This window comes from Thunnus albacares, chromosome 3 (genome assembly GCF_914725855.1).
Source record: "Thunnus albacares chromosome 3, fThuAlb1.1, whole genome shotgun sequence".
NCBI classification, from domain to species: Eukaryota; Metazoa; Chordata; class Actinopteri; order Scombriformes; family Scombridae; genus Thunnus; species Thunnus albacares.
In genome coordinates this window covers 14423991-14436274 of record NC_058108.1, presented here as the reverse complement: position 1 = coordinate 14436274, position 12284 = coordinate 14423991, and the positions used below count along the sequence as shown (strand labels likewise).

Sequence of the window (12284 nt, the reverse complement as noted above, 5' to 3'; positions counted from 1 at the left end):
ACTATTTTTTCTTTCATGTCCTCAATTTAAATCCACGTAGCTCTATGGAATTTGATAGCTATGGTTTGACATGAATATTCATGTGAAGGAGAAGTGAGAGTGATTTGATTTGCGATGTGCTGTCAACGCAGACAGCTTGCTAAGTTAACACGGTTCCACATAGATGCACAAAGGCCGTCTTGTACTGGAGGGCTACAGTTAACTCTTTAGTAATACTGCCAGTCTCACACTTATGTCTGTTAGTATTAGCTTTGTAATTGTTGACCATTTTATTTAGTGGCAGCTGACAGTAAAGGACAGTGGCATGGCTAATGTTATCTCCAGATGTCTATGATATTAAACGATCAGTGTCATAAGCAACTAGACATTTCATGCAAACACTGACACAAGATGCAGAGTATACTATGTCAAGAGGTAATTAACAGACAAATATCTTATTCTTCTTGTAAATCAAAATATTCTCAGTTTGGTTTCATAGTAATAAATAAAAGGAATGGGGTGGTAGCATCAAAAGCCCTTTTAGTCCACATACTGTTCCTTACACCACACGGTCCATTAACTCTTATTGACTTCCAGTGAGTATGACCTGAAAGTGCAGGTACATTTCCCAGAGTACAAATAAAGTATTTGATGGTCTCCATCAGACTGGCTGAGCATGTAACACTCACAAAAGTCCAAGATGACCTGGGATGAACGTCACTCATATTCAGTCTATGCATTTGTTTTATGGATAATTAACCAAAGCAACTTTTTAAAGAGCATGTGAGAAAAGTAGTCCCAGTAAGATGTCCCTACAATGTGATATTAAGTAAGATCTCAGTTAGTCTGAAACATATGAATGTGTTCTGATGTGATGCTTTTACCGGTTTAAGCTATAATATGTAACTATTCTGCATTAAAATGTCTAAAAACAACTAGACTTATGTTATATATGTTGCTGAGTTGTGTACTTATTATCCCAAATGTTTCCAACAATTTTCAAACCCAGGTAACGTCCGTTTCATTTGGTCGCCTGTCAATGGCGTCATAACCCCTCTACCAAAGAGTATATGTACACAAGATGCATGCGTCTTGTTTTGTTAAGTTATCAGAGAGCTGAGCAAATGTTAGCAGCAGCTCGGCTAGCAGCCCCTACCAGTTGTCCTTGCCTGCTAAACAGCGTTAGAGAAACACTGATTTTTAACATTAAACTTCTTTATTTAATCACCGGGTCCGTTTGTTTTGAAGAGGAGGAGACCTCTGCGGATAATTCGGCTCCTGGTAAAAACATCTTGAACAATGAACGCTGGAGTAATCCTAACCCGAAGAAGCTGGTTGTTTAACAATGAAGACAACAACTCCCATGATCCCACACTACTTCACACCATCATCACACTGTGTCTTTTGTTATTGTGGGATTGAAAGACCCCTAATGGCTGAAATTACATATAGTGCGTTTAACAGCGCCTTCCAAAACTTTTACAAATCAAAAAAAAAAAAGTTTTCTGATCTGCCATCCTTATGGATCAAGCTGGATTTGTAGTTCTGCGTTAAGGGGTTACAGTTCTTTATCATAAATGCACTATAAATCAAACTTATAACTTACAACTATAACTTATTTCTTCCCAAAACATTATTAGTTATGTAATTAATGTCATCGGAAAAAAACAGATTATTATTATTTTAGGAAAGTTACAGTTAAAGATGAACGATTGAATAAAGCATCTGTGAGATAAGACAAAAAGTATACCTCTGGGGTCTGCAGGTACCCCAGTCATTAGGATTAAGGTTTAAAAAATACCTTAAGGTTAGGGAACCATCATTTGGCAGTCAGCTTTCCCTCCTGTCCTGCCTGATGATATGCAGAACTGCAGTTCAATCAGTACTCAAAACCAAATTAAAAAACCTGTAAAAAAAAACTACTCAACTCTGTAACCACTGAATCTAAATTTAATCTCATCGTCTTCTCAAATAATCTTGCTTTGAACTTGACAAGCTTACATTATTAATTTCTAGTTGACATTGTGGGTGTATGTGATGTGCTGTTGTGTGTCGCTTTGTATTTTGTGTAATGTGTCCTGTGTGTTTTTTGCTTTGTACTGTTTGCTATTGTGCGGTTCTATGTTTTAATGGTAAGAGACTGCAGATGAAAATTAGCTTTAAAGCTAACTCTGGTGCAGTGCATCAAATGTTAACATTTTTGTTTAAAACTGTACATTGTCCCAATAAATACAATACAGATACAAAAAATCATCACCATGGTTAAAAGGACACTATTTGGTTATGTAAAGCAAAGTTTGTAGTTATGGTATAAAAACAAAACAAAACAAAAAACTAAGTTTGGTGACTGCAGAGGAATATGTCTAGAGTCATAACTCACAGAGCTTTAACATTAATATCATAATATGTCATTTTTAGGAATTTAAACAATTAACGGATGCCGTTGTTTTTCTTGTGAGAACATTCTCACAACTGCAACTGCAGTGTTTAAGGGGTTGGTTCATACAAATCACAAAAGAACATATTTCTCACTCACCTCTAGTGGTATCTGACCATGTAGATATTTCAGTTTGATATGCCACACTTCTTAAAATATCCCCTCTCTGCTAATCTAGCTTAACTAGGATATGAGATTCTGAAAAGTCATTTTTGCTGTTGAGTTTCTTTTAAAATATCTTTTTTCAGTGATTTGAACACCACAACTAAAATCCCACTCACCTTAATTCACCATAAGGGGTAAGTGAGAAAATATGTTTTTGGGGGATCCTTAAAGTTTTCTCTGGGTTCTTCTCTTGTTACAGTTCTGGCTAAAGGGGCTGACAGTTTTATGTTGAGATGTTGAGACCTTTCGCTGGTCCAGCACATGTTTACGACTGACATTTATCAACCTCTTGTGTATACTTTACTCTCTCCTGGCTAGACCTGCTCCCCATTTGACTGCCCTTTGGCTTCAGACTCAGTACTTCTGGCTTAAATACAACCCAGAGCAAACTCTTCCTTTTCCCTGAGCCCCAGCTGATACGGATGTGAAATAATCCACCATTGCTTCTGTGGCTTGCAGGAGCATTTATACAAAACTCAGAGAATCCTATCCCTTTTATTATACATACAGTGTGCTTAATCACACATAAAAAAAATGCAAAAAAAAAAAGCTAGATGTGGTCTTTCAAAGTGTTTGGTCCTTTATTTTCTTTTCATTTTCTGTTTTTTGTTGCCAGTTCTTTGAGAAACATTCACAGCACCTTGAGATGTTTGAGTCAGAGAAGAGCTGGAACATTCATAGTGGCAACATAAAAACATGTCAAAGGAAATATACACAGCACGGTATGCTTCAACCGGATTTCTCAAACATACAGTTGTTAAATATGACAAACATGAAGAAAGCACTTCTCAGATAGTGGGATAAATGTGAACTAGCCATGACCCCTTCGTTGTCCAAGCTTAGCTGGACTCAGTCACGTAAAATTGATTTCAAATAAAAGATAGATGCTAGATCTTGGGTTCTTGCTGATTCTGTGAATCCCAGCTCAAAACTGTAACCTCAGGTGGAGTATTTCTTTGTTTACGAGTTGATTTTTTTGCACAAAAATCAAGACTAACAGAGGGGTGTTCCATCAATGCAGCTAAAGAAAGCTGCATTTACTTGAAAAAGCCTGGCTTGAATAAACATTGACTCTCACTTAAGGATCAAGCCCCTTCACTAATACAATTTAGCCGTGTCTAGTCAACGTTAACTCGTTAAGGCTTGAATAAACTTGCATTGTGTGAGTACATAAGCAGCCCAGAACAGTCGATTGTTGAAAAGAAGATGTCACAAAAAGTAGGGAAAACTAGAGTGGTGTTCTTCTCAGCAGCTGAACAAACCCTGCTGATGGAACTATATGAAGAATATAAAGGAGTCATCACCAAAAAGGGCAATACTGCCGCAATTAACAAGGTGAGGGAGATGACTTGGCAAAACATTGCTGACAGATTAAATCCGTAAGTTTTACAAGCCTACATATGTGGGGGCATAAAGGTTAGAGAGCTTGTGATGGGAAAGTTGCTGGTTCAGTTCCTCAGACCAGCAGGACTTTGACACATTTCTCTTTCGCAGGATGTCCGTTTGATCTACAAGCTTCACTGAATGTTAAAAATTAAAAAGTTGCAGCTGGAGATGAAAAAACTGGAGAAAGATATAAGTACAGTGAAAACCATTTATAATGATCACGTTTGTCCAGCTCAAATATCATTATAAGCGGATGATTATTATAACCAAATTTGTTTCTCTTTTTATTTGCTTAGATGAATATAAAGTAATGAAACGGACAGCTTCACTACCTACTAATTTTATCGACTGTTTCAAAATACAGTACAGCTGTTTCAAACGCATTTTTGAAGCAGCCAGAGTTCTGACTTTTGTCAAGTTGCTTCTTTTCTCTAGCAGCAAAACAGTCGAAAATGATCCTTTCCTTAGATTTCTTTCCCCCTTTTTATTGTCATAAGCTTCAAGGACACTACATTTGTTACTGAGAGAAAATGACTTTCTTTTTCCTGTCATGATTTCAGTGTTCACGCAGCAGCAGCCTCAGGTAGCCAGCCAGAAGACTTGCTGCCACCGTTACCGCCAGTTACTGCAAGGCAATAATGGGGCTGCTGCCCCTTATCATGGGAGGAAAGTTAAAAAAAAAAAAAAGAATTATCATAGTTTTAATTTTTTTTCCCCATATGTATGAAAAGACCCAGAATGAACACTGTAAGCAGACTATTTGATTACTATAGGCAAATTATTTAAACGGCATGAATTTTATATAGGAATGAGGAACTCTGTTGTGAGCTTTTTGATCCATATAAGCAGTAGGGATGTGCAGAGAGCCCAGTATTTGTATTTGTATCTATGTTTGTTGAGGCAGTTTATGAATAAATTATCTTACAAAGGAGGTCCCCGCACTGGGTCTCGAACTAGTGTCTCCCAGATCATAGACAACTGTGCTGACTACTGAGCTAAAATGAAGTGCATCGCAAATGTGCAGACAGACCTCTATGTATTGATACACCCATAATACACAGACAGCACACCATATAACGTGTAGAGAAGAACTTCAAAGGTGATTCTTACTTTGCACTTTTCATTTATTGCCTATTTTTTACAATCTAACTTTGTGGAAAGGAGAAGGGGAACAACAGGTTATGGAGAGTCCCTTGTAAGCACTTCGCTTGTGTCAGTGGCTCAGCTTCATCTGTGGGGAACACCCCGAACTCCAGGAGTGATGTCCATTTTAGGAAATGCGCGTCATGCAGCAGGTGGATGTGACTCCTCTTGTTGAGAACCGTAACCGGAGAGGCTGACATGTTTTTTTTTTTCTTTCCAAAAACAAATCATTTGAAAAATATTTGTACAAAATAAATGTTGGTAAAAAACTACCATTTTTGCTTTGCCAAATAATGTATTTGGATTCGGGCACACCCTTAATAAGCTCACTGTATCCATGATAACTGTAATCTGTGTAACTGTGATCACTATAAGCTGTTTCCACTGTATAAACTTAAACACACCAGAAGGTCATGATTTGGACTTCATTTCATTTTCTTTTTGTCTTCACAGCTTCAACAAAAATGAGTGAGTGGGTGAATGAATGAATAAATAAATAAATAAATAACTTAAAAAAAATACTGGGACATTTTTATTTCTATAAATTATAAATGCTAAGCTTTTAATTAAAAAGGTTCACTCCAAAACCAAAGTGACCATGAGTAAAATGGGGATTAACTGAAAGAGGTATTTTTGTAAAGGTCTCTCCCTCCATTTAATGTTTCCAAACACAGACATGACAAAAGTGACGTGAGCGTGAAAAGACACTTGATGGAGTTTGTTTCTGCCCATCGGACATTCTTTGACACGCAGCTAAATTAAGCTCGACAGTTAGCCTCCTACGGAGCAAGCTAGTTCTGCGGTATAAGTTACCTTGGTTACTGAGCAGGGAATCATATAAGCCACAGTGATGGAATGGAACTCTCACGAAAATTTGTGAGGCTTATCGAAATAAGCCAGGCTTTTCCTTTATCCAGCTTGATGGAATACCCCTCAGGAATCAAGTGAAACCAGTTTATTAACTTGTATTAAATCATTCCCAACCAAGTTACTGTCACTGTAAAGCTAGAAAATTGACTTGCCCCAGAGAGAATAAATCTCCAGCTCTTTCCTTTGTTCCCCTTTTTGAATGCTTTTTTCCAATCTAAACCCGCTTAAAGTCTGGCAGCAAGTGAAAACGATTTATTGCAGGGTAGGCCTATTGCAGGAAATTAGGCACAGATTTATAGAGAGGAGTCACAGTTCAATTACTGGGTGACTGTGTGAAATAGAAAATAAGAAGCTAATTTCATTAATATTCTATCTCTGAGTATTTACGGTCCTGCGGTGGCGGAATTATTCCTTACACATATCTTAAATGTCCTCTAGCCTGCACATACGCTTCATTAACCTTTGTCATTTTCAACCTTTTTGGCCTCATAATTTACAGTCTCTCATACACACACATGCATGCACCCACACGCACAGTCTACTGGTCCAAAGAGAAAAATGTTATTCTGTTTCTATAACTGTGTAAGTGTCAGTGTCAGTGCTGATAAGAAAAGTTTTATGGTTAATTTCCCGGGGATGCTGATCAGATCATTCTACTTTAATGGGAGGAATTTGCCTTGATGCTTTTCTTTTCTTTTTTTCATTAAAAATAATTCTGTTAGACCAAAACTTGTTTGGTTTACAATGTTTCAGCTCCAGTTTGACTGTTTTGAGTTCAGTAACATTACATTAATGAATGCTTAATTAATGCTTAATGAATGAAGTATAGATATGATTGATTAGCAATCTATACAAACTTGAGTTCAAGATGAAATTATAAGTAATATTCTGAGTATCACTGTCATTATTTTGCAGATGTGACATTAGAGAGCAGGTCAGCTCAGAATGGCTCGTTCAAATAGTACAATTTCGTCATGTTAAAAAAAAATAATTATGAAGTAGTAAAGAGAAACTTTATTCTTTAATGGCCCTTAAAAACATCTCTTATGCCAAAATTCTCAGCATGTCTTAACTTACTGTTTGTCAAGGAATTCTTAACTCAAGGTCCACTTACTAGATTTCTGTAGAGCTTTCAATCATGCCTTTATCAGCTGATGAAGTTGAGAGATCCAAAAAAGGCAAGCAGTGGATGTCGCTAATAATTAAGAAAAGAGCTAGCAAGTGGACCTTAACACTGTTTTGTTAAATTAATCTCTTCAAGATGCTAAAAATTTAGATAATGATTTTCCATAATAGCCCTCTTAAAAGTTGCACTTGGGAGCAGAACAACTCCAAAACAAGCCATATAAACTTATTGTAACATGTAACAAATAATTGTTAGCAAACAATTGTTCAATTACATGTCGAGCAGACATGGAGCAAGATTAGTTCATCTCAAGCTATGTTTCTGACCACCTGAGGAATGTGAGTCTGATATTCACTGTCTTTTTAGCTCCGCTTTTGTCTCTACTGACAGAAAAATAACTAGAGCTGTTAAAAATTTCTGAAGCAGCTAAACTTTCATGCTGAAAACAGCTTCTTCATGTGGGAAACAGAGTTCATAATGCTGAAAACAAGCTATTCATATTGCTGAAAACAGGTAAAAAGCATTGTAGAGTTGTGATAAGTGCATCAGTCAGGCCACTTTTCATATTAAAAACTTACTTAAAAACTTTATTAGTTGAGCTGCAAAACGATTGTGTCCCTTAAATGTTGCATGACTGCAGCAGCCAATGCAACATAAAATACATTCCTACACACAATATGGATAGAAAGCAATATGCATTTTCTCCACTTATATTTTGCTTTATTTGAACTTTATGAAGTACATTTTTCAAGTTTTTTTTTGAGCATGATTTCTCTTTTTTTTCATAACGTGGTGGAATCCAGTATCCTTATTCATAGCCATGTGTTTATATTAGCATGCTGTGTGGCCTGGGAGGAGCCTGCACAAAATTAATTTATGAGATGTCATGTAAACATCAACATGCAAACATCAGATTTTGAGCCTCTTTTGCATGCAGGAAAGCTGCATGTGAAAGCACTGAGGGGAGGGAATGACTGTAGAATGCAAACGAGGCAAAGTCCCCATATTTTCACACCATCATTTCCTGGAACTGAATAACATTATGCTATAGGAATCCTTTCTGTATTGTGGCATCTGTTCTATAGCCCTTTTCCCTTATTTGTTTATGATTGAGAAGGTTATAAAAGGTTTTTTTATAGAAGAGAACAAACCAAAAACAAAGCCTCTTGCATTGTAGTAATCTCCATATTGTATTTACACACCTCACCAGGGTGTGTTTATCCCCATATTCTGATGTATATAGTGGAATATGCATTTCTGTAAGCATGCCGGATCATATAATGTCTCCCATTCACCAGAAACACATCAGCCAATCATAAAATTGTCTGCTATTCCAGCTGTGTTGCGGTTCCAGGGAGTGAGCAAAACATTAATTGGGATTTGTAGTTCAGACAGCATTTGAGTGCATTTGATTGGATTGGTCAGCATGTGGCTCACGTATGTGGCATTATATCTGCCGTCTGTGATTGATGAACTGGTGTTAGTGGGTCTGCCCACCACGGCTGCTGTTACCCAAGCGAGTGCTGACAAATGACTCACTAGCATGAGAGACCAGAAACACTTTGCCATACGGTGCCATACTGAGAAGGATATTGACTGTGAGAGCAGTGTGTATTCTCATTCTCTCTGCTGTCTGACGACATAATGGGCACACAGATATTTTCATGCCAAAGGCCATCTCTAAACCAAACGTAAGCCCCTTTGTGCAACGAAGGGACACTACTTTCTCTGCACTTACATAACAACTTTCAACAACCTGTTGGCGACAAGGGCATCGCAAGAACCTCAACAGGACTCCAGCACAGCTTGTTGCGGCTTTTATCACGCTTATATTTATTGCACTATGCCTGCTTGCGGACTGCAGATATTTTTCAGAAATAGCAGCATGAGGGACACACTCTAGTTGGGTTTCTATCCACATGTTTTTATGCACAATGTTTTCACGTATCCAAAAAACAAAACAAAACACAAAAAAACCCTGTGTGGAAATGCTGAAAAAAATCTCAATATCTCAAAAACATTTTAGTCTTCGCTGTCATATTTCCATCATGTTTTCTACATTGTTTTTCACCACTTGAGGTTTGACTGCATGGGGTTCTTAACTACATCACGGATGATGATGGGTTTATGAGGAAAATAAGTGCCAGACTTCTTTGCAAAGTGTGCAAAGGCTGGTTAGATGAATTTAATGACATTTTTGCAAAGTTTTGTTTACCTGCCCCCCAATACACTTCACCTGTTCAACAGTCTTATGACTAGTTGTTGGACATATATTGTCCTATTGTCCTATTAACATAATTTTATACTTGTTTCAGTTTTAGTATAACTATTTAAACTTTTAAAGGGTTACCAAACACAGGTATACAAACTGCCATTTGCTCATGATGTGTTTGACCACCAAATCTGATTATTAAATATTTTTAACTTTAACTATTATCCTGTATAGTCAGCACAGTGTAAATGTAAAAGGTTGACTAAATATACATGATTTGTCGATTTATCATGTGTCAGGAAAAAAAACAAAAACTAGTGCCAAACACATTTTTGTTTTACCTTTCATTTACCTAGCTTGAATCACTGTTGTGTTATTCAGTTGTCAAGGTAACAAAACTGACATTTATTAATAAACTAATTTGAATTATTATCAATTAATCTCAACAGTCATTAGTCCAATAGTCTGCTAAGAAAGGTGTATTCTTGGTATCAAATATTGATGTCGATGAAATTAACAATTGTAATCATTTCTAACATATGTTAAGGGTAACATTGCTTCATCATTATGCCTGATTCTACTTGTTTGGCCTTAGGTAATTGTGACTTGGTTTTTTTAGGGAAACTAACAATAGAATATGCTGACCAGCCATTGAGTATGTTCTGAGTTCACCTCTAAAGGATTTTATGTGGGAACATGAGCTCTTTGTATATGCATCATTATAAAATGGTAATACCAGGGGCAAATATTTTCCAGTACCGGTTGTAAACATCACTCATGAGCACACATACAAACAGTTGTATGCAGCATCACTCATAGACTCACATGAATACATAGATCACACACCCACAAGCGTGCCTTTCCAAAGACTCTGCTACTGTACACTCTTCTAATGATATGTGTCTAGAGGTCCACTGATTCAATTATATTTGCATCTGATATTATCAGGAGATTTCTTTGTGATTTTTCTGGGGACTGTGCCAGAATTTGGCAAAAAAAAATATATATATATATATCGGCCCTCTAAGAAAAGAAAGGAGCTCATGGGAAATTAGTGCTTTCAAGGCCTGACTGAGCATAGGCGGCGAGAATGAAGAGTGAGACAAACAGCAGAAATCTGAATGATGAGGCACACACAACCACTCCAAACCACACATACATTTTCTGCAAGATGTATCATACTGATTATATCATCAAGCCCAACAGATACAAATTAGTATTAGAGATATGGCATCATCAGTGGAAAACTGACTGTGGATGACAAGTTTTTACATGCTAATCTGCAGTCAAAGTTGTAATAATATGCTTTATATCTCAATATGCCAGTCAGTCTTGATTGACTTGTCTCTGTTTTTTTCTGTCTTAACACGTGAGTGAAGTGCAAACATATGAGGGAAGAATTCAGCATAGAGAAAAGAAAAGTTTTCCAGAACAATCAAAGAAAAAAACACTTGCCACTGCTTTTTAAAATTTTGTTACTACTGTGTGCAGGTTTCAAATTAGATGGAACATGTCATAGTGCCATCGTCCCTAATCTCTCATCCATCTGTCATTTTCTCTTCAGATCATGCTGCTAACTGATCCGGAGGTGGAGAGCAGTCTTCTGATCAGCTCTGATGAGGGAGCCACCTATCAGAAGTACCGGCTGAACTTCTACATTCTCAGCCTGCTCTTCCACCCTGAGCAGGAGGACTGGATTCTGGCCTACAGCCACGACCAAAAGGTGAGAGAACGGGCAAGGTTAGCTTAGCAATCAGTTGTTCAAAGGTATGAAAAGAAGCTAAGAGTTAAGTCAGATAAGCAACAACAGTTCAGTGCCTCTGAACAAGCTGGATAAATGTGAGATCCTGTTACACAAGAGTTTGGCTCAAAACACACAGTCAGAGTTCATGAAGTTTATTTGAAGGATAAGGGTGGATTGTATAATTCAGGTAGTTGCTGGTACAGAAGGCCATTTTTCTACAGGAAAAGAAAAAAGGGATGAAAGGTTTAAACTTTCACTAATCTTATGAAATTCTGTGTTGAGATGGCAAGTCAAAATGATGGCTTTTCAGTCAATGTTAAGAGAAGTCAGTGTTGATTTCTAAATGAGAATCACTACTTCATGATTTTAACTTAAATCATAGCTTTCTAAATTTTGATTTAGTAAATCAAATTTTGATTATAAATCAATTAGTTTGATTTATAATCTTATAATTTCAACATAGTATGTTATAATTTTGATTTACAGCTCAAAACTTTTATGTATATCTTATAATTTTGACTGAAAAAGTCAGAATATTTCACTTAGCGAGTCATAATTCTGACTTCTTGGGCTCTATCTTATTGTTGGACTGGTGTTTTCCTACAGTGCACTGAGGTTACTTCCTCGACTTCATTGGTTTGGCATCTTAGTGACTTGCTGTGCACCTCAGTGGGAGGAGAGGTGCAGTAGAAGGTGTGCCATTGTCTATCCAGCGACATAAAGCAGACTCTGGTGCCAAGAATGAATGCGTATTGAACATTTCACTGCCTGCCTGCTCAGAGCAGGTTGAAAGCTCAACACTCAACTTCTGTTCCATAATATTTTAATCACTCTATTTGGTAAAGGCACACCCATAAAACCTTTCTGTAATCAAACAGATACCTTTATTCATGTTTTGCTTGTCTTTCCACTTTCATTTTATATTCTTCAACCAGCTGACATGTGAACACAGAAAAAAATTAAATTTTATTCTGAGTATGGCATTAATGCTTGCAAGACAGAATTAACATTAGTGAGTGTAGATTTTTAACAGCATCAGTCATCTACAATAGTTAGCATCCTATACTCCTTCACACTGATGACTCTCTTTACAGCCATCTCAAGGTATCACTGTTACAGTCTCTAATTGAAGTGATGTTGTGCACTGTCAAATCACAACTACGCATGGTAGAGTTACATTATGTGCAGCATCATTGTGGTCTAATAGTTTATGTCACAATAT

At 37.0% G+C, this 12284-nt stretch overlaps 1 protein-coding gene across 4 annotated transcripts in view; it reads left to right on the top strand.

Moving 5' to 3' along the window:
* LOC122979262 (VPS10 domain-containing receptor SorCS1) overlaps positions 1 to 12284 on the top strand; it is a 172727-nt gene that overhangs the window by 105251 nt on the left and 55192 nt on the right. For all 4 annotated transcript variants that reach the window (XM_044346579.1, XM_044346578.1, XM_044346580.1 and 1 more), the window contains exon 4: positions 10883 to 11041. In XM_044346579.1, coding sequence (XP_044202514.1) covers positions 10883 to 11041 — 159 coding nt within the window. The remainder of the gene's footprint in view (positions 1 to 10882; positions 11042 to 12284) is intronic.